The 23,785-nt window shown below is 40.4% G+C and overlaps 1 protein-coding gene across 6 annotated transcripts in view; it reads left to right on the top strand.

The window, feature by feature from the left end:
- Positions 1-23,785, top strand: part of nalcn (sodium leak channel, non-selective) — a 103,718-nt gene that overhangs the window by 4,040 nt on the left and 75,893 nt on the right. Inside the window, exons 1-8 of one of the 6 annotated variants that reach the window (XM_086051832.1) lie at positions 4,266-4,433; positions 6,017-6,125; positions 6,347-6,408; positions 7,764-7,904; positions 8,265-8,447; positions 14,642-14,725; positions 14,846-14,985; positions 15,081-15,209. In XM_086051832.1, coding sequence (XP_085907958.1) covers positions 6,367-6,408; positions 7,764-7,904; positions 8,265-8,447; positions 14,642-14,725; positions 14,846-14,985; positions 15,081-15,209 — 719 coding nt within the window. In that variant the 5' untranslated portion in view covers positions 4,266-4,433; positions 6,017-6,125; positions 6,347-6,366. Of the gene's footprint in view, positions 1-4,265; positions 4,434-5,196; positions 5,353-6,016; positions 6,127-6,346; positions 6,409-7,763; positions 7,905-8,264; positions 8,448-14,641; positions 14,726-14,845; positions 14,986-15,080; positions 15,210-23,785 lie in introns of those variants that run through there. The other 5 variants (XM_086051835.1, XM_086051831.1, XM_086051834.1 and 2 more) reach the window with 5 other exon arrangements.

Here is a 23,785-nt window from a genome sequence, read left to right as displayed (position 1 = left end):
GAAGGGGCTTCACCACCGCCGTTTTAAAGGAAGACGCCTGTCTGAAGAGAGCAATTGACTATATTTAAAATTTGTTCTTCAAAAAATCCATAAAATGTCTTAAAAAGAAATGTGGGAATTGGATCCAAAAGGCAGGTTGTTGGGTTTACCTGGGAGAAAACTCGAACAAGTGTCCTTGCATCAACCAGGGCAAAACTTTCCAGTGTAGGACTACGTGTGGATGAAATAGCAAAGCATGTAATCTCAGTGGCCTAAATGCATGCAAGTACATGCGATCAAAAAATATCCACACTCTCCACTCACCAGTACAAAGATAATATGATTTAAAACACTTAATGAGAGTTATAATTGTTGGCCTACCAGTTGATGAAGTAGAGAAGTGTGTAGTCTTAGTGGCCAAAATACATGCAAGCACAGTACTTAGCATCAGTGGGTGATCCAGGTAGCCACTTAGAAAAATATCTACTCCCTCCACTCGCCAGTATATAGAAATTGTGATTTAAAACAATACTTGATGAAATTTGTAATGCTATAGTATACAGTATATACAGTATAGGCCTATCTGTGGATGAAGTAATGCACAGGTGTCAAAGTCAAGGCCTGGGGGCCAGATCCGGCCCGCAACCTCATATCATGTGGCCAATCAAAGGCAAATCATGTGCGTCAACTTCCTGTTTTTTGCAAATTGTTTTCACTTTTAACAACACTGAGATACTGCAATGTGTTATTTGTCACCACTTCTCCCCTATAAAATAAACAGAAAAATAATTGAACAAACAATTACTTCCCGGCTTCAAATTTGAAAACTAGCTATCCATCAATTTGTTGCGTATATGTGATCATATAATGTTTATATGGGTTCACAGTCATAACGGCCCTCCGAGGGAGACCACAACTATTATGTGACCCCCATCTAAAATGAGTTTGACACCGCTGAAGTAATGGATCAGTGTGTAGAATCAGTGATCAGTACCTACTAGGCTACCTACAATGCACATTGAAAGGGGATGATCGAATGTGCACAGCGAGGATAAAAAGAGTAAAGATGATTGATCAATTCAAATGGATAACACACAAAATACTGAATATTAGATATTAAAAAGCAAGAATATGTTGATTTCATCACATTTATTAATGAAATTTGTACCCGGTCGGGCCAGCATCAGTGATCTGTGTGTGGCCTGACACAGTCAGTCACCATTTGTGTCAAACCCTGAAATGTAATTTGTTCACGTAGTTGTCACTGATATGGTTGAAAAGATTTTATTTGTTTACTTGGTTTGAGTCACTTCTGCACTTGACTTGTAGCCATATATAAAGGTATCCAAGAATTGTTTATTTGGATGTATTTTTTTTCTCTGCATTGCCAGATCTGGACTCAGTATCGGCAGATAATCAAAATCAAGTGACTCAAACCAATTACAATATCTCACAAAAAATGGTGATTCTGAAAATGATTTTATTTAGATAAAATGTCAAAATGAGCCGAACCTATCTCAGCCTTGTGTGAAAATGAATTTGCTCCTGAACCTAAAACTGATTGTGAAATCAAGCGTTTCTTGATAACTGGAGGTAGGGCTGGATGATAATGGAAAAATAAAAAATAAAAAAAATAAAAATAATGATTTGATTGGGATTGAAGTCATGATTATTTAAACGGTTGTTCACTGATTTCAAAATGTAGTACTTATTAGCTAGATACTACTAAAACTCAACTACTCAAAACTATCATTATAGTCTCGTGCCTTTTTATCCCTGCACGTTCAACACTTTATTCTTGAACACTCTCTTCATTTGTTAAGTACAAAATGACATGTGAAATTGAAGCCTCTTGCATTTTTATTCCGCTGCATCCACACCTTTTTTGCCTTGCACCTTTACACACATTGAAGCATTGAACAAGCATTACCCTTATCTCTTTAGCATATTTAATTTATCTTATGTTATTTTCACAAGTCTTGGGACTTAATGGGCTAACATGGAATCCCGCAATCTTTCAGAGGGAACACAAACCTTTGCGAGGGAACGCAATCTTTGTGAGGGAACGCAAAGTTTTTTGAGAGAGAACGCAAAGGGCTTTTTTTTACTTCCATGTCACCTTAGGGGCTCCGTACTGTAGTATGGTGCCGTGCATGGATGGAGTACATGAGTACATGAGAACAGAAGAAAGTTAAGATTGAACTCATATAACTAGTTTTTCACTGATTGGGAAGAATATTTGCAATTGAGTACTGCTATTTTACTTGTGGGTATGTTTTTCAGCAGTTGTGTGTGAATATTCGTTTTTTGAAGCAATATCACTCCGAAGTCAATGCTAATTTGCCATTAGCATTTGTATTGACTTTTGCTAACAGTGTTTTAAAAACAAAGCATATTTTGTTTTTAAATATGCAATTTGTGTAATTCTTTTTGGGTGTAGTTTCTAATCTCCAATTAGGTGTTATTAAACAGAGACGTTAGAATCACAATCATACACTACACGCTTGCTATGCAAGCAACATGGTGCATTCAGGGTACTTTCACAATTTCGGGAACTTGGAAATGCACCACGGTGTTAGGCACCTTAGTTGTTTTTTTCGAGTACCGGTATATTTTTAAAGATCGAGAGAAGCCAAAATCAAAATCATGATTCAATTTCCAGCCCTAACTGGACATGACTTTCACATCTCTTTGAAGGAATTTTGGTACACTCTTCTTCACAGAATTGTTTTGACTCAGTCATATTTGAGGCTTTTCTAATATGAGCTTCCTGTTTACCCAAGAGTTCTTACACTTGAGGGTTCAAATTGCTCAAACTGATGGCCGGGTGCTCACAGACAGGATTTTCTGGTCGACAGTGGCGGTCACTATTCCATTAATCACAGCAAGTGGTCCAGGCCCTGAATAGCAATGCCGTTCCAGAACATCACATTGCCACCGCTGTGTTGGACTCTTGGCGTTATGTTATTTTCACAAATGCTGTGTTTTTCGTATGCAGGATGTAACGGGTCGCCCAATTCCAAAAACATATATCTTGTCAGTGGACAAGTCCCAGTTTTCTCCATTTGTGGAAAATGACTCTTGACTGTGGTTTACTGCTGTCTGAATGTCTAGGAAATGGCCAGACTGATATATTTCAATCATTTCAATCAATCTTATTTGTTCTTGATTTGTACTGTGGATCAATGCATTTCATTTTGAGATCCTGCAGTGTATGCTTTCTTGATTCAAAAAAGCTGGCGGCAATCAGGCCTGGTTGTAGCCAGTGAAATGAAACTCAGCTTTTCAAAAACCATGATTAATAGCAGTTAACTGAATTAACAAAGGGGGACAATTACTTAATCAGAAAGATATATATTTTCCCCTTATTAAATTAAGTCATTGTTTTATCCATTTGACATTGAGCAGGCAGGGCAGAGCATACTACTTTCGTCTTTTTTCATCAAATTTGTGGAAGGTACTCAATAAATGAAGCCGCTTTTATGTAAGCTTTGGTGGACATTTAAGATATGTGTACTTATACTCTTGACAAGTACTTTCTTGTGTTTGTTTTTTATGAAGAGTTCCAAAGGCGGGAAATGAATCCTCCACACACATCCAGACTTACAATTAATGTGATTGCATCCTGCCTGCGAGGAACATGTCCTCTCTCCCCCAAATGGAAAATTAATTGCAGTTCTCACCACCATTCCTCCCACATAATAGCAGCCAGGCCTTGTGATTTTCTTGTCACTCTTTCTCACATCTCTATATGTTAAGTGCAATAATCACATGCTCTAATTGTTTCTAAATGTGAGTGCAATTTAAATGGGAAGACAAACAAGGGTCAGCTTTTACTCTCCTATCATCATGCTGAGATTTGTTTTTGCCTTTTTTTGTGACACTTGGCTGATAAAGTTGATAAATTGTCATTGTGCACTGAGCAGCCAAAACAGATATGCTAAGGCTGTGTCACAATAAGTTGCATTTCTTATTCTATGGTTGTTGTCACTCTATCTCCTCTTTGCAATCCCTGGGGCCCTTCTGTAGTTGAAAACATGACATGACAACAAAACAAGTAGTTAATCCCAAAGATGCTTTTTGAATTCAAGCAATATTTGCTTTTGTCCCTCCACTGACATTCTCTAAGATTTGTGCAACTTTTGAGTAATTATTATCCTCAAATTGTGGTCATTTTGTTATGGTCCGTGTTTTGAGTTTTGTTTTTGCGTTTAGTTTCATGCTTTTCCTTGTGTTCCTTCGTCTCTCGTTAAGTTATTGAGTCCACCTGTGCGTGTCGTCCCAGTCCCTTGTGTTAACCAACCAGCTTCCGCCTACCCTCTCTGTCTTGTCCACGTGTTCCTCGTTGTATCGTTAACTTGTCTGTATTTAGTTGCCAGCTTTCTTTCAGCCCTTGTTGGTTCTGTTCTGTCCTGTCTTGCCTAAGCCCTCTCTTGTCACTGTTCAAAGTCAAGGTCAGTCCAGTCTAGTCCTAGTGTTTGTTGAGTTGTTTTATTCCTTGTTGTTTGTTTGGGTCTTCAACATTTTTGTTAGTTTAGTATTATCCCAGCACCATGTTTGCCTTTTGTTTTAGGTTACCGGTAAATACTTTATATTGCACACAATTTTTGCCTCCTGCGTTTGGGTCCTCCTCCACGATAACCTAACACATTTTCCAATTTGTTTGACTTTTGATTTAAATAATTCGAATTTAGAGGTTGTACTTGGAAAGCAACCTTAATTACTTCGTTGTCTCCCCGGCTGCAGCGTCTGACATTCATATAGAGCTGGGCAATTAATTGAAATTCAATCATGATTTCCATTTTGGCTTCTCGACAATAATCCTTTTTCTTCTGTTAAAATGTGCCGAATGGCGAAATGTGTTTGCAAGTTCCCAACATGAAAGTACCCTAAATACACCATGTAATTAGGACCAAAAGCGTGTGACCTTATGTGATACTTCTCTCACTGAGGATGCTTCAAACTGTTGAATAACACCCCGGTTGGAGGTAAAATGGATGTAAGTGTTTTTCACATGACTGCGACGATTTAAAGGTTTAAAGACAAAATTTCACTGCGTATAATGGTCGAAATAAAGTTCACTTTTACCAAGACAAATAAAAGGATCTTGAATTGAACTGAAACATGTATAGTGAGCCAGTCAGCACGTATCTTCAAATGTGTTTAATGTATTTCGAAAACAAATCATAAAAATTCACCTTACATGGTCTTTAACAGAGACGAGGGAGGCCTGCACTCATGTCAAGAACTTTACTTCTTATCCATTCTTGAAATTCTTTGGATTGTTGCATTTTGTTGCGGCTTGAGATCTTTTGGCTGACTTTGTTTTGTCAGGTTCAATTTAATGGATTTCCTGAGTGAGCAGTTTTGCAGGTATTCAGGCTTGGGTGTGGTCAATGAAAATTAACTCAGCTTTCCCAAAAAATGTGATTTGACAGTTATGATTTAATGTGGGGGAAAAAGTACTTTTTCACACAGGGCCAGGTAACTTTGAATAGTTTCCACCAAATAAAGTAACTATTTAAAAACTATTTTTTGTTTAACTTGCTTTACCTTTTTCTGATATTTACATCTGTTTGATGATGTTGAAAAAAGTGACGAAACTATTCTAAAAAATAAGAATACTTTTTCATGACACTGTATGTATTGCTGGAATTACCGGTAGTTAATCGTATTATCAACTTTGTTCAAATAAATGTTTATGAAATTTATATTTAGTAGCCTGTATTGCTCATTTTGTACTGAGCATCCAGGCCATTCCCCATTTCGATGTACATTCATTATAGTTTTTTGGTCATAGTCACACGTTTTCTCCTTGCCACCTTTGGCACAGCCCTTTTTTTTTGTTGTTGTTTTTTTTGTAGAATGTGCTTACTTTGAGTAGAATTCCGAAAGTACACAAGTTTTGGGGCATCACACAGCGATGGAATTTCATTACACTGTATTTTTAATGTCAGTTGATCCCACTGTTTTATGTATTGTTCTCCCACCCACTCCTCTTTTCTACCATTGTGTCCACCGCTGACTGCTGCCGCAGCAAATCGAAGCCCTGAGGACACTCTTGCTTTTTGCATCTTCGCTCTTTCTGGTTGGTCCCTCCACCTCTCTGTGCCCTGGGGATGAACGCACCAATGAGGAGCCTCACAGTGAGTCCCAAACCCCCCCCCCACCTCCACTTTGCCTTTTCGTCCGCCCCGTCTTCCTCCTCCACACTCGGTCACCCATTCACAGAACGTGTCGCATATATGCCTTGATGTCAGATGTGGTGGGCATTCCTGTCTCTCTGAGCGTAATGTAGATGTGGGTATAGTGTAAATGTACGCCATTTAAGCCATGATGTTGACTAACTGTTGTGTGTTATTTGCAGGGTATGCCTGATCGCATGTTATGTGCAGTGCTGGAGCAATTTCAGCTTTACTTTTCCCTTTGGTATGTGCGCTTTGTGTCCATTCAGAGTGTCATTTCTTCTTCTGTTCATATGCTCACACAGCCTGTACACACCTTTTTCACTTTGTGCAGCGGATTCAAAAAGTCAACACAACTTTTTCTATCCACTGTACACATGCACATACTCTCAATTAAGAAGACTCACACTTGCATAAACTTCTTGATGATGATCATGCGTGATCTTGACACAATGGTAAGTTGCTGGACGTGATCCAGTGTGGCTACACTTGTCCTGTGTCCCATGTGTCCTTTGTCGTGTAACATGATAGCATCATGTGTTGAACACGTTTAGAAAGACAACTCTGTTCTGGCAGTTCAAGTCCGGGTATTTTTTCTATACATAAAACATCAAAATGACCTGGTTTCCCCAAAGAGTGGTGTCCTCTCTAATAGATGCCAGGCCCCTGACAGACTGAAATGTCTCAGTCCACCTAAATAAATGCCTCACTCTAAATAGACATCTGATTTTTCATTTTTTAAAAAGTGGTACCTCAAGGTGGCTGAATTACCTTTTCATTACTACACTGGGTCCACCTAAATAAATGTCTCATCCCTAATCGACTCCTTTTATTTTATCTGCCTTGTGCGAAATGTCACTTGACCAAATCTGGAAAACAAGTCAGTGGACTTCCAGTGTGCACAGCGATAACTTGGGGCTGATGACATGATTAAATGAGTGTGAGTGGTTTGGTTTGTCAAGATTTACTGGCGGTGAGTGTGTACCCCACTCTCACCCAATGTCAGCAGTGACAAGCCCCAGCTCACCCAACGCTCAATTTAGCATAAGTGGTATAGAAAATGGATGGATAGATCATTTAAATGATCGTTATTTGTGTGTGGGAAAAATAAATATATATCATTTTAATGTTACCATTGAAATGCATTTGCACAAAAACAGCCGCCACCAAACGATAATTGACAAATGCTTTGGGTCTAATAGACACCTAAGTACACTCTGCAGTGAATAAACACCCCATGGTCCTATATGAGGAAATACTTTATAATAAATGTCCAAAACAAGGACAATTATGTTCTACAATAGTAATTAAATGTCCTGTACTTGTATGCATTTATGCACTAATAAAATTAAACCTAACCTAAATGTAACAATAAGCTAACTCTTGAATCAATGTTGAGTTCATGAGAACTTAAACAAATGTTATCAATGTACCCATACATCTTTAGTCGCAACTGTTCTGCCTCTGAGCTACACTAAATAACTTAAGGTTGACCTGAGCTCCACATATTACTGTCCGGACTTGAATGCAGAAACAGAATGTTGTGGCTTCCCTGGTGTAGCTTTGGTCACTAGGTGGTCTACCTGCTCTCTCTGTCAGATCCACTCTCTGTATAGCACGGCAAGCCCCAGCATGCTGAAGAGGAAACAAAGCTCCAGGGTCGAGACCCAGCCCATGACCGACTTTGGGCCTGATGAGACCCTAGCAGACAGCGCGGACATCTTCTGGATCAACAAACCAGTGAGTGCAGTTTTATCAACTTGTCTGTCGCGAAAACACACTTCTTTTCGTGACCCTGGCTGACTTCCATGTTGTTGTAAAAAAAATAAAATAAAATATATGTATGTGTGTATATATATATATATATGTGTGTGTGTATATATGTGTATATAAAATTAAAGACCTAACATGCTTAACTGTCATTTGAGTATAATGAGGTGTTATTCACTCTCACTAAACTATAATAAAATAAGTAAAATAAAAATTGCAATATTTAAAGTACTTTGTGTTTTTGTTTCTTTGCTTATTTAGTTTTCCCTTTTAAATACACAACTCACCAAAGCTAAGAAAGTCTGCAAACTGTCTTTGAACTTCCTGTAGTGGGTTCACACCCTGCTGAGAGCCTGTGCCATCATCAGCGTCATCTCGGTGTGCATGAACACGCCCAAGACATTTGAGCACTACCCGCCCCTGCAGTATGTGACATTCACGCTGGACACACTGCTCATGTTCCTCTACACGGCTGAGATGATCGCCAAGATGCACATCAGGGGAATTATCAAGGTAGCGACCAGCATTGCATTTATTTAACGGTGACGAACAAATTAATTTTCTTCAAAATTAACCTTAATATACCTTCATCAAAAGTAAAGTTGGCAAATTACGTATTTATTTTTATGTAGTAATAATAATCTTATTATTATTACATACCTTCATTTTTACTTGGTTTTGATTAAGAATTAAGTAAGAGTTGGGATAAGCATCAGCTAAGTGCTGCCACGCAGTGTGTGATGCTTTCGAAGCACCACAAAAAATGACATTTGGCCACCCTCCCCACTCATTGAACTATTTAATGTGGGGACTCCCTGTGATTTGAACTGTAGGAGCCTGTATCACCTTCAGAGGCTCCCCATTCAATATGTTACGCTGTACCATTTTTTTTTTTTAAATCCATAAAAAGATAGTGTCAGTCAAGGGAGGCGCAGGTTCCTACAGAAAGAGGATGTAGGCGGTAAAGTGGAAAGTCTGGATATACTGTATGGAAAGATGGGGCTCGCTCATATTCACTTCAGTGGACCCGGCGAGGTGCACACCGCTCGCATACATTTTTACCACAAGCTTCGCTATTTCATCAACATGTACATACGGTATTAAATTGTAAATATCAAGGATAGAAAATAACTTTTTTTCTTTGATTAGCAATTTTGCTAATCATTGACTACATGTAAGAAGTAATTTACTAATTTTGAGGAGCATTTTTTTCAGATTAATTCCAGGGACCTGAAGTAAGGTTTTTAACAATAAAAATACAACAAGATAATGGGGAAGGTGTATGTAGGGCTGCAGCTATTGAATATTTCAGGATTCGACTATCCTGCTAAAAATTCTACAGCATAATCCTGTATTTGGGTAAGCTATATTTTTACTTAATGCATATCACTTAATAATAAAAAAATTGCTTTCCTTTTCATATAATCAGCAGTTTTTATTTCTTAAATTCACATTGTGCAAAGCGGGAAACTGTATTGTTTAGATACATTTTCAGTGTGGCAATTTCAAACAAATACACATATCGTCGCTGTCCTGTGAAAAACACGTATCTCCAATTTTGGAAACTTTTTGAATTTTCACATTAATGCGATGTCTAATGCGGAAACACCACACATGTCAAAATAAGAAAAATGACAAAAAATGGAGATAAGTGTTTTTCACATGACAGCGACGAAATGCATTTAAACTTAAATTCGCATTTCTTGTATCAAAAATATAAGGCATTAAAAAAGGGTTTAACAGCCTTTGTGCAACTTCACTTGAGCAACTAGCATTTTAGCATGCAACATAATACAGGGTTGAAATAAGCATCACACTTGACAAATTTGGATTTTGCGCCTCATCAAAATACATTGAATAGAAATAGAGAATCAAAGATTTTTAAGATTTTTTTTGATCCACGTAGACGGTCACAAAAAGCTTCACTGGGCTGGACGCACACATGTTAACGTGAGTATGACGCGCTTACGTTACTTACGCGTGGAAAGTAGAAGGTGGAAGCAAGTGGTCAGTACATCGCTGTGTAAGGCCACCAAGATGTTACAGATGCTAGTCCGACCGGGCCAGTACAACGACGATGAGTCCACAATGACGTCCTAAGTCAGTAACAAGCAGAGGTGGCCATCTTACTATGTTTTGCCCGGTCCGTTATTTGTTAGTCCGTCATTTATTTCAAGCCGAACCGAACTGTAATCGCCAGTTGGTCTTTCCATCAGTCCGTCAGAAGTCCATCGGTCCCTCAGTGGGTCTGTCGGTTATTCACAGCATCCCATCCCCCCAAAAAAGAACACGTTAGCAAAACTGGCATTTGTCATTGACGGACTGAGAGGTCCATCAATACTTGACCCAGTTAGTGACGATTACTCTGACTGAATCCACTGTCACCAGTACCCCTCATTCGTCAATTGTCAGCAAAACGGGCATCAGTCAGTGACGTGCTGACGGACCGGTCTGACAGCCTGACGGAATGCCCACCTCCGGCAACAGGCTACACTTCTGATAAGTATCATTCTCACAAAGGGATTACAAGACGTAAAGTAAACAGAAGACGGAGAAGCCATCCTATTTGCTAAGATTAAACTGACATGAAAATGTGAAACAGTCAAATTAAGTGCTTGGGTAATCTAGTACACTTTTCACAGAAGTCTGGCTGGAACCGCATTAAATATCATATCCAAGCTGCTTGACGGTGTTTGCCTTGAGCCCCAAATGACTAGCTATGGACCTAGGCTGAGCCAGCAACTTCACAAGCTGGCTGACATACCAAAAGTGTAATTAGCGGCTGGTGCCTTGATGAAGAAGTCAGCTAGTAGCAGGGAAAACGAATGTAAATTGCGCAACACATTGATCGACACTTCATACGTCGCTGTAAAGTGCTTCAGTTCGGCGCAAAGACAGGTTCACACAAGAGCATCGCTCTCATCCCCTTTTGGTTTTAACGGACCCACCATAGCTGCTGCGCTCCCCGTCTCCCGAGTGTCACTGAGACTCGGCCACTTATGAAATCTTGTGGCCGAATCCCGTACTCCAGTGTCCAATGGATTTTCGGCGTATCGCTAAATGTTCGTTGGACCTAAGATGTGATCCTAGTGAGGACTAGTGGAAAATAAATGTAGGAATGGACGTATTCAGTAAAATGCGGTAAACTTTACTGTTCTAAGGGAGCCAGAAAAGGTTCAACAGAAGCATCCAGGAAGGGACAGCTGGTGGCTGTATAAAGTGTCAACAGCTAACTTGGCATGTTAAGTATAACAAACAAGGAGGCAGATGAGGACACGGTTTGATTTACCAATGGTTGAAAACAGCATTGGAGCCTTAATACATCCTCCTTTCATTCTAAAAAAAATAATACAATTGTCTTCAAAACTCTTTAAAATTTCATGTGACACCAATGATTCACTTTAAATTGAAAAACCTATACTGGATTATGTGACTGTATGAACAAACAATTTCATGATTTTGTTTGGTATGGTGTTTATCTGACATCCTGCTATTTTGCAGTTTTTCTTCCTCATGCTCTCCTTCTGCATCCAATGTCCCCTTGACATTTCACTTTGTTTGTACCTCAGGGCTTTTGTCATTTTCCTCGGCTTATCGTGTCGAAAACAGGTTGCTTCTTATTTCCTCACATGGGCGGAATGCTCAAAATCAGACAATTACTCATATATACCTGTTGACACATCCTTATGTTTTTTGCTCTGTGGGTGGGAGTCAAAAAAGGATTTGGATTATGATTTGGTAAAGAGAAACCTATTGAGTATACTAACTGAAGACTGTTTAGGTAATTAGATTTATCTTTTTCTAATCTACATACTGTAGGTCGGGGGTCACCAATCCTGGTCCTTGAGGGCGCCTTATCCTGCACGTTTTCCATGTCTCCCTACTGCAACACACCTGATTCAAATGATCCGGATTGTTATCAGGCTTCTGAGGAGCTTGCTGATGAGCTGATCATTTGAATCAGGTATGTTGCAGTGAGGAGAGATGGAAAATGTGCTGGATAGGCGCCCCGAGGACCAGGATTGGTGACCCCTGCTGGAGGTATTATTGTATGGCCAGCTGATTAAATTTCCTAAGTTACTATAAATTGCCATTTTAAAAAAATCCATCTTGTTAAAATAAAAAATAGTATACTATAAAATGTTTCATATTTTGCTTTTCTAAAAAGTTAAGAAACATGAACTCAGTTAATAAAGCAAATGTAAACACAGTTGAAGTAATGCGGTACGGATGGTATTTATTTTCCATGAGTCCCATAAGTCTGTAGGGTTCCTGTAATGGACCTTTTTTGTGGATGTTGTTCAACATTCCATGGTTGTAGCGTTAATTTTGTTAATGGAAACTAGATGAAAATATGTTCGTCAACTAGACTACACGGGACTAAAAACTCCATTAATAAACATTGATGAAAATGTAGTTCATTAAATAAAAATAGTTTACGAGCAAAGATGAGACGAAAATTAATATATGGTTTCTTGGTGTCGCTCTCTCGACCCAGTTGTCGTGCAATTTTTGGCAAAATAATGCTAGTTGGCGAGTTCTTGCGCGATTCATGGCAAAGTAACGTGAGGTCGGAAGTTGGCGAGTTGCTGGTCACGGCAAAATAACAAATGCGTAAAAGTGAAGTAATAATGGTCATGTTTTGCACGGGGCCCTGGAGAAAGAGAGGATGTGATATATGGACACATTTTCACTACATTGAAGTGGAGGGAAAAAAACAACCTTGTGCTTGATTTTAGTCAAAAGGGAAGGAATATGGACACAAGGTACATGGTAAAAAAAACAACAAACCTGAAGAGACACGTCACAGTTCACCACAAAGACATCGTGGTATGTTAACAAAAAGTTTGGTGGTAGTTGTTTGTAACATTAAACCATATAATGCTCCAACAATAACGTTAAACCGATGCTGGCTATCTTACTAGCTCCTAGCATGTAGAAAGCAGATAATTGTTGATATAATCAGAGAAGGTCATTTTACATTTTATTATTTTTATTTTTTTCCAGTCCCTCATTCGTTATGTCAACGGCCTGGGGACCGTCCGTCGTTCGTATGTTCGTCATTTTTTTCAAGGCGAACCAAATTGTAATGGTTAGTCTGTCAGAAGTCCGTCGGTCCATCGGCGGTCCGTTTGTTTGCTCCCCCACCCTCACCTCCGCAAAAACAGACGTCAGCAAAACGGGCGTCTGTCAGTGACGGACTGAGAGGTCTGTCAGTACTTGACCCAGTTAGTGATGATTACGCTGACAGATGAAAATAAACTTCTGTCAGTGCTTAGTACATCATTTTTTTAAAGTGTCCCATCATTTGTCCATAAACCGGGCATCCATCAATAACGGACTAACTGAAGTTGAAATTGTGCTAACTGAGATACCTTATACTGGTCGGGCAACTATGGTTTCAGTTGGATTGCGAGTTTAGTTATAGCAGGCAGAAGTGTGAGCTAATGTCGGAGCAGCAAGTGAAGCGAACATCACAGATGCTCATTTTCAGTCGACAGAAGTAACACAATGGCTGCTCCCTGAGATGGCTTAAAAGGGGTGGATTCCGCTGTTCAACTCATATTCCACAAACGCAATATTAATCCGAATGCCTTGCTAGTGGGTCTGCATAGAACATATTCTTGAAAAACATGTTTAGGTTGACTTCCCTTTTAAAGTAAATAACAGTTGATCCATCCATCCTTTGTCTTCCGCTTATCTGAGGTCGGGTCGCGGGGGCAGCAGCTTAAGCAGTGAAGCCCAGGCTTCCCTCTCCCAAGCCACATCGTCCAGCTCATCATGGTGGATGTTTAGGAGTTCCCAAGCCAACTGGCAAACATAATCTCTCGTGTCCTGGATCATCCTTGGGGCCTCCATCCCCCAGTGGGACATGTCCGTAACACCTCACCAGGAAGGTGTACAGTTAGCATCCTGATAGATGCCCGAGCCACCTCATCTGGCTCCTCTCAATGTGGAGGAGCAGTGGCTCATCTCTGAGCCCCTCCCGGATGACCGAGCTTCTCACCTTATCTCTAAGGGAGAGCCCGGACACCTTTGCGGAGGAAACTCATTTCAGTAGCTTGTATCAGGGATCTTATTCTTTGGGTAACAAGCCACAGCTCGTGACCAAAGGTGAGGGAATGACGTAAATCGACGGGGATACTGAGCGCTTGGCCTTCCGGCTCAGCTCCCTCTTCACCACGATGGACCGATACAGGGTTCGCATACTAGATACGGTGTATAATTACCACACCACCCACTGTTATCCTATGGTAATATACTGTAATTCAAAATACATTACTATACTGTTAGAATAAATTACAGTAGGTGCATTGTCAAATAATTTATTTTACAGAGAAATTCTTTACAGTGTCGAAAAATTGAATGGATGGCATCATTACCATTACTTTTGTTTGTTTTTCATTGCGGAATGTGATCTCCATTTTGACTACAGTTAACAAACAGCCCTGGTTCAACAGTACTGTTTTTTAATGTTTGTTGATGTTGCGTTGATGCTGTATGGGCTTGCTGTTAATTCCTGACAAGCTCCTGGCTGCTCTTTATAATAGAGGTTGTACCGCGTATGTTTGTGTGTGTTTATGTACGTGCGTGTGAGGTACAAAGGAAAGCCGTGGGCTGTTTCTCATCATTAAAAGTGTTTCATTCTTGTTTCTGGAGTGTTAACTGTTGATTTGTTCCATTGCCATTTCCTCCTCTCTGCACAGGGGGATAACTCCTATGTGAAGGATCGCTGGTGCATGTTTGATGGATTCATGGTGTTTTTCATCTGGGTGTCCCTGGTGTTGCAGGTATATTGCGACATTTACTATTTTACTGCACTTGTATTTTTTTTACAGCCTGGAATTTGCTTAGACAGGTTTACTTAAGGCACGTTAATGTTTCAACCATCCGCCTCTCTTTGTTTTGAGGTGTTTGAGATAGCGGAGCTCGTGGATCAGATGTCTCCATGGGGGATGCTGAGAATCCCCAGAGCACTCATTATGATTCGGGCCTTCAGGATCTACTTCCGCTTTGAGCTTCCTCGTTCCCGCATCACTAACATTCTTAAGTACAACTGAGCATTTTGTTCTTATCAAAATTTGTTGTGCATCAAGAACTAGGCCACTAAAATATGTTTGTCTACATTCTTCTTGTTATTGGCAGGCGCTCTGGGGAGCAGATCTGGAGTGTATCTATCTTCCTGCTGTTTTTTCTCTTGCTTTATGGAATTCTGGGCGTGCAGATGTTTGGAACATTCAACCATCACTGTGTTACAAATGACACACAGAAAGGGTAATTAACACATAACCTCCATCAGTAGATTTCTTTTTAAATTTACTTAGACAGTTGTGCTAATATATCCAAATCAATCAGAGAGCCTATGATCCTAAGAATTCAAAATGGTGGTCGGTACAAACTTGATAATACTCTGTTTCGATTGACACTAATGAAGTTCCCAGTTTATGACAGCACTTACATACGACATTTTAAGGGTACATGAGCGCGCACAGTGAACAAATTAGTGCAGTGCCATAAGAATACAATACAATTTTATTTATATAGCGCATTTCCTATCAGCTAGAGCTGTAACAAAGCACTTTATAAACAACAAAATAGCCATGATACAACAAAATGGAATCAATAAATTAACATAAAACACTATATACACAATAGACACCGTAAAAGAGCCGAAAATTTCAGGTCGGTTCAAAAGACAGAATACAAACGTGTCTTCAACCGGGTTTTAAAAGTGGACAGAGAGGGGGCTTGCCTAACACCCAATGGGAGGTCATACCAAAGGGAAGGACCAGCAGCCGAAAAAGCCCAATCCCCTCTGAGGCTCCGCTTGGTCCTCGGCACCTTGAGCAGCGTCTGGTCCACAGACCTGAGGCTGCGGGAAGATGCGTAGGAGCTCGGAGAGGCCAGGCCATTTAATGACTTATAGACAAATAGGAGAATCTTAAATGAAGTTAAAAGAATATGTCATCATAATCAGCATAAGAATACAATATCAGATTCCACATTACTTTCTGTTTATTCATTGGATTGTGTTATATTTCTGACCTATTTTAGAGCTGTTTATCGTAAAAACATTTACTGTAGCTATGGCTCTACTACTGCGTACATGATAGACTATGGGGCGTTCCAACTTAAACACAGATTCAGCTTACTTTACCATGCAAGAACATAATTACAGTACATCCAAAACACCATATATTGGAAATATGTTAACAGTCCAGTATGGGTTCATAATTATGGTTAAATTATTTTTTTACTACAGAAAATAATTGAAATAAAAATAACCCATTCCAGAGTGAAACCGCCATCATAAAAGCCTTACAATATTAAATTTACAATCAGTAAAATGTCAACGGTCAGAAAATTGTCAAAAGACATTTACCATGCAGCTAGCCAGTCAACCAGCATTTAGCGTTAATAGATTACAGTCAACTTTGTCTCTAAGTTTCACTATAGTTTGCAGTTGTGTAGAACTGTACTTATTCTACTTTTTCTAATATTTTTCTGCAGTATCTATGAATATCTGCAGTATGTGAGCAAAAAACAAATATCAATATTTTTACTCAGTAAAGAAGATATTTAAGATATTCATCCGTAAAAATGATGCTTAATTAAGTGATTGAAATAAAGCTCGCAAATGTCACATGACCAAACCCAAACAACAAGTGAGCTGTGATTGGTTGTTACCTGAGCCCTTAGACACTGTGATGTTATTTTCAGTCGAGTGCAAGTGGCAAAATGGCCGCACCCTGAGCTGGACAAAAACAGGTTTTTGCTGCCTAATTCATATTCCACAAGTGGAATATTAATCAGAATGCCATATTTAGAATAGTGGGGAGTGCAAAGAACATTATTGTAAAGAAAAAATATTGACTTACCTCCACTTTAAATAAAAAGACCTAAATATACCATAGACACCATAAGGAGAGGACTAAAGAGATGCCAAATGTTGCGGTTTGGCTGTACTTTATTTTGTTATGGGCAGATGCCATGTATTTGACTGTTCTGCGTCGAAAATATTCTGGAAATGGAGTTTGCAAGTGAGTCTGTAAGTACCATGTCTTCTGACGCACAGTAAGATTTTGACTCTGCCAGCCAACCAGTCACGATAACATTTGTTGTCGTCATTGCATTTTCCTCATGTACAAAAGTATCTTTGCAACTCCACAAGTCTGCGGCTGGTTGCCGGGCTAACTATTTATCTTGGGTGGCAGTCGAATCCCACAATTATTAAGGCTGATATTGTCTGCAAAACCCTTTCTCATTTATAAAAGTATGTCTGGAAAACCTTACAAAACTGGTTAGTGTGGCAAAAAGCCACAAATCATCACTTCCATAGTGGCGTACAGGCAGCACTTCTGACAAGTATTGTAAGTGGATGAAAGGAGGAAGAGTAGTATCTAGTATGAGAAGAAATTCTAAGGCTAAACCGGCGCTAACCTATCTTAAAATGTAGCCACGAAACACCAGAATTGATTGTTACAATCCATTTTTCACAGAAGTCTTGCTGGAACTGCGTTTGTTACAATGGAGAGTTATCAACCATTAACAGCAAATTAATAAGTGTCTAGAGAGAAAATAGATTACACAGCCACACATATCAGTCACAATAGAGTGGTAAATTTTGATTTGGACTTTTGAGATCTGCACACGAAATGTTCCAAAATTAAATGATCTTTTTATTTTTACTATTCAACTATTTTAAATTTAAAACTTAAAAAAAAAAAAAATCAGCTGTCACTATTTTTGATAGTATTTCAGTTGTTTAAAATCTTTCTGTTGGTGCTTGCTTGTTTTTTGGGTTGAGACACAAATGTTCTTGACAAAATCGAAATGTCCCTGATAAAATATCCAGAATGTTCTTGAGTGGTGATGATAGGGGTTGGCATTTCTGTGACCAGTTGTAGATATGCACCATTTGAGTATATCAAGAAAAAAAAATGGAGGTATAATGAAATACACTTTTATTTGCCCCGCAGGGGAGAAATTTCAGACTGTAGCTATTGTTAAATTATTTCAGAAATAAAAGGTGTCGGATATTTATACTGTAAATGTCGAATAATTGTTTTCACCTACACCTAAAAACACATTCTCTTTGGTGACTGTGTTTATCAGCATCTTTTCATAGGCATGGAACAACAGCCCAATACTCATTGCGCCTCATTATGCTGCACTACTGTTTAATTCAAATGAAAGCACAATTAATTACAGCATGATTAAAATGACATTGGTCATAATGAGGATGTATGTACAACTCCACAGAGATGTGGAATCAGGTAGGCGTAACGCTCTATTTATCATTAGCAACACGTGTTAAAATTAATTGTACAGCCTACATCCTTTGAATGAAGCTCATTCATCGTCACCATCTCCTCATCTATCTCGCTGTTTGTGCTGACGTACCCTCGGGATACCTTGACCATTACGTGCAAGAGAGAAAATTCAGGACATTTAAACCTTGGATACCAATACGCCGATCCAAAAGCAGCGTGTCTGATGTGACCCGCCTGCTCCCCTTGCCTAAATCCAATGTGTGCTTTAAAATATGTCAGAGAGAACAGATGTGTCTTATCGGTTAACTGCTGCATGTCCTTGACCCAAAGTCAAAAGCTCCGCAGCTTTGCACACGCATGGGATGTGATGGAAATTGGGAATAATATACCAGGAGAGACGGATAGGAGATGAAAAGGGTGTCGGATTTGTTAACAAAAGGAGATTCTTGTGGATGTCAGGATTTGAACTGCTATTTGACTTCATGTCATGAATTGCACACAAAGGTATTATTATAGGCTTATTTAAAAAATAAAAAACTGAAATGTCTGGCACAGCCCTTTCTGGTGAACGTCCATCTAAACTTTTTTTTTTTCCATATAGGAAATAAAAATAAATTGAGTTAACCTGTTCCAGAGTCACTGTCGCTATCATAAAACCTTTATTAACTTTACTGTTGTCCAGAAGAAGTTCTACATTAACAATTAGTGTAAAAATAAACTTTTATTATTGACAAAAGAAATGAGTAAAACGCACTTTCATCACTCTGATTTTGATGGATGTCACTTGTGTCTCATTCAATTTCATTATGTGCTTAACTTTCACACAAGTATAAAAAGAAATTAACACTGAATTAACAGCCACACTTAACATTGTGAAATCACATCTCTGTAAATAAAAAGTTGCACTGCAAATTAGCTGTCATACAAGTGTAAAAGTAAGTTAATACCGTAATTCAACTCGTATGAATAAAAAAAATAAAAAAAAGTTAAAGTAAAATACAAAATACACAAAACAAAATATACATAGTGGCTAGCTGTTACCAGCCAGCCAGTTGCAGTTGCCTATAGCCACTGGCAATCTTCTTCCACAACAATTCAAATAATAAGGTACCACTGGAAATGTACACGCGTTCTTTGTACATGAAACATCCATCCATTATCTCCCGCTTATCCGAAGTCGGGTCGCGGAGTCAGCAGCTTCAGCAGGGAAGCCCAGACTTCCCTCTCCCCAGCAACATCTTCTAGCTCTTCCGGAGGGATCCCAAGGCGTTCCCAGGCAAACCGGGAGACATAGTTTCTCCAGCGTGTTCTGGGTCGTCCTCGGGGTCTCCTGCCGGTGGGACATGCCCGGAACACCTCACCAGGGAGGTGTCCAGGAGGCATCCTAATCAGATGCCCGAGCCACCTCAACTGACTCCTCTCAACGCGGAGGAGCAGCGGCTCAACTCTGAGTCCCTCCCGGATGGCCGAACTTCTCACCCTATCTCTAAGGGAGAGACCCCGACACCCTGCAAAGGAAACCCATTTCGGCCGCTTGTATCCGAGACCTTGTTCTTTCAGTCATGACCCCCAGCTCATGACCATAGGTGAGAGTAGGCATGTAGATCAACCGGTAAATTGAGAGCTTCAGCTTTCGGCTGAGCTCCTTCTTCACCATGACAGACCGATACAGGGTCCGCATCACAGCAGACGCTGCAACGATCCGCCTGTCGATCTCCCGTTCCATCTCACCCTCACTCGTGCACAATACCCCAAGATACTTGAACTCCTCCACTTGCGGCAGAATCCCATCCAAGACCTGGAGAGGACACGCCACCCTGAGGACCATGGTCTCAGATTTGGAGGTGCTGATTTTCATTCCGACCGCTTCACACTCTGCTGCAAACCGCTTCAGCGAGAGTTGGAGATCGCGGCTTGAAGAAGCCAACAGTACCACATCATCTGCAAAAAGCAGAGATGCAATACTGAGGCCACCAAACCGGACCCCCTCGACACCTCGGCTGCGGCTAGAAATTCTGTCCATTAATTATGAACAATCTGTGACAAAGGGCAGCCTTGGCGGAGTCCAACCCTCACTAAAAACAAATCCGACTTACTGCCGGCAATGCGGACCAAACACTGACATCGGTGGTACAGGGACCGGACAGCCCTTATCAGGGGGCTCTGTACCCCGTACTCCCGAAGCACCCCCCACAGAACTCCCAGAGGGACATGGTCGAACGCCTTCTCCAAGTCCACAAAACACATGTAGACTGGTTGGGCGAACTCCCATGCACCCTCGAGGACCCTGCTGAGGGTGTAGAGCTGGTCCACTGTTCCACGGCTGGGACGAAAACCACATTGCTCCTCCTGAATCCGAGATTCAACCTTCCGACGGACCCTCCTCTGCAGCACTCCTGAATAGACCTTACCAGGGAGGCTGAGGAGTGTGGTCCCTCTGTAATTGGAGCACACCCTCCGGTCCCCCTTCTTAAAAAGTTTTGCTGTAGGTGGTAGTCGAAACTCCTTCTGACAGGGGATTCTGCCAGACGTTCCCAGCAAACCCTCACAATACGTTTGGGTCTGCCAGGTCGGACCGGCATCGTCCCCCACGATCGGAGCAAACGCACCACCAGATGGTGATCAGTTGACAGCTCCGCCCCTCTCTTCACCCGAGTGTCCAAAACATGCGGCCGCAAATCCGATGATACGACTACAATTTCGATCATCGAACTGCGGCCTAGGGTATCCTGGTGCCAAGTGCACATATGGACACCCTTATGTTTGAGCATGGTGCTCGTTATGGACAATCCGTGATGATCACAGAAGTCCAGTAACGAACACCGCTCGGGTTGAGATCGGGGGTGCCGTTCCTCCCAATCACACTTCTCCAGGTCTCACTGTCATTGCCCACGTGAGCATTGAAGTCCCCCAGCAGAACGATGGAGTCCCCAGGTGGAGCGCCCATGTCCCAAGAGCTAGTTTTTACATGAAACAATCAATGAAACAATAAAACAAACAATGTTTTTCTGTTTTGTTCTTGAGTATGTCAGGTCCTTACACATCAGATTATGCAAATCTTTAACAACTCTTTTCTGGTTTCATCAAATACAATGAATAATTCCTCTTCACAGAGCTGTGCTCTTTTTTCCCCATCTGACTCACTGAATCATTATTGACAATCATATTTTATTTCTCCTTTTGGGATTCCTCTACACCCTGTTTTGCCATTTGAAAAGACACAATACTATTATTTCACCATGTTTAATTAGCTTTTGTATTTGGTTGCCCTTTGTGAATGTGAATGTGAATCCCTTTTTAGATCCTCTAGCCTTCTAGATGAATGTCTGGGCAGACAATTTGAAGTAATTATTTTCATTAATGCCTCTCTTATAATCACACCTGGGGCCCTATTTTCATGCCCAGCACAAGTCTAGCACAAAGTGCAATCTTGCTGTGGGTGCAGGAGTTCTTTCTTTCAGTATTTTCCTAGTCGCGTGTACACTGAAAAAAAAAATGATGGCTGAGTTTACTCAATTTTATTTTGTTTGCACGAAATAAAATCAGCTGTATCCAGACACATTTTTAAAGTAGCTGTATAAACTGTTTGAAAATGATATATCTGGATTCAGATGATTTCATTTTGTGCAACAACTTGACAAAATGTGGGAATGAACACAGCCAACTTGCTTCCCAGCCAATGGAGCTGTTCCTCTCGTTCATTCTCTTAAAATTCAGCACAGGTGAGGTGCACGCATGGTCTACATGGCGGAAGCAGAACTAACTCGCTGGAGTCCATGCAGGAGATTGGTGTGCAAAGTCAGTTTATCAGGAACCACAAGAAGATGTCACGTTGGCCGCTATGAAGTGGGCACTTGGAGACCCTGGAAACTGCCGTGTGTGATCACATACCACACAATAACACCGCCCCCAACACACACAAGCACACACATTGATTACTTGATTTTACTAATGTGGAACGCTCAGCCTGGCACAGCGCAATCTACGAAATTCCGAAACACAGTAAACTAGACTTTTCCCATCACGAAAATCAGTTTATACGCCGAATGCACATGCACTGTCTACGAAAATAGAGACCCTGTATTTTGAAAAATATAGTTTTTTTTTTTAAAATGGTGGTCTTCATTTTGTTTAGATTCAAATGGATGTTTCTCTTGAGAAATTCAATTTTGGGGGCAGTGGTGAGCTGGAGCCAGTGCCCGCAAGGTACACCCTGGACTGATCGATAGTCAATAATCGCAGAGCACATATATTTCGTAGACACTCATTCTCACTCATATTCACCCCAAGACTTTAGCGCTGCCAATGAACCTGACGTGCTTTCGAGTACCTTGACAAAACCCATACAAGCACGGGGAGAGCATGATAACTCCCCGCAGGAGAAGCTGAGATTGAAACCCTAAGCCTCGGAACTGTGAGACAGACTTGCTAACCATTCGTCCATGGTGTTTCAGTCCTATATTCCATTATTGTAAAACATGAAGCAGACATTCACTAGTAAGACAAAACAAATTCTCTTGCATCAACTATTGAACATTGACAGTAAATCTGAGGGTGTATTTCAGTCAAACTACATTCACCTTAAACCAGGGGTCGGCTCCGTAGCCGCATGGAGCTCTCTCATCCTTATGTTGCGGCTTTGCGTAGCTTGCGAAAATAAATTATAAGTGTCCGATTGAAGTGTATTGTAACGTCTTCCATAGACACGACGTCAGATGTAGCTTAGTTATCTCCCTTTTTATTATTCCAACACGGCCGCCTTTTTATTATTCCAACTACGGTGCAACAGTTCCATCGTAAATACACTGATCTCTTCGTCCTTCTCGCCGTCTGCTCATTCCTCTCTCACTCGCAAATCCAGGGAGTCGCGTGATGCATTCAGGAACCTTGGAAACAACACAACTTAGCAAAACACAAACGTCACCACAAGACAGATAACCCAATTCGTTACATTGTTATTTGTCTTGAAAACGTGCATCATGTCTTCTTCCTAAATCCTAAAAGTTTTTTTACTTCTTTCTTCAGACCTTGTGCAATTTTGGTGATCAGCATTTGCCTTCTTCAGAGACGTTTGCCAGCCCCAGCCGGTGTCCTTGGAAAGCCCAGCGACACCAAAACTGCACAATATCGGAACAAAGTATTTTATTCGTGTTTTTTCGTTTGTTTAATTGTAGTTGTAAATTGTAACATTATTGGGCCCCCGAAATATTAAAATAAAACAACAACAATAAAACAACAGTCACTGTTGGACGAAAATCTCAGAAGTCCAAATGTGGTCAAATTCATTTTTTTTAATCATAAATTGATTCTAATGGTCCGTCCTTACTTTGTCTGTAATTTGTATGCAATTCTAGCAAATTTAAAGTGGTGAAAATAGCAAATAATCAATTAAAGCGCGTTTTCACGGCTGGTGGTATGTGCAACACAATGACATGTTCTCCGCCTGCTGAATGCAGCCTTTTTTGTGATAACGAGTGAAAATAGTAAGGTTCGCTGGAATACATTGGCTTGCTTAATATGGGTCAATGAGATGCTTCGTTGCACCGTAATTCCCCCTCACGTGTCTCGTGAGCTAAG

The sequence above is a fragment of the Filicampus tigris genome, chromosome 14 (genome assembly GCF_054856515.1).
Source record: "Filicampus tigris isolate MCC_2025a chromosome 14, RoL_Ftig_1.0, whole genome shotgun sequence".
NCBI classification, from domain to species: Eukaryota; Metazoa; Chordata; class Actinopteri; order Syngnathiformes; family Syngnathidae; genus Filicampus; species Filicampus tigris.
The sequence above is the reverse complement of the archived record's forward strand: the minus strand, read 5'-3'. Positions and strand labels throughout refer to the sequence as shown.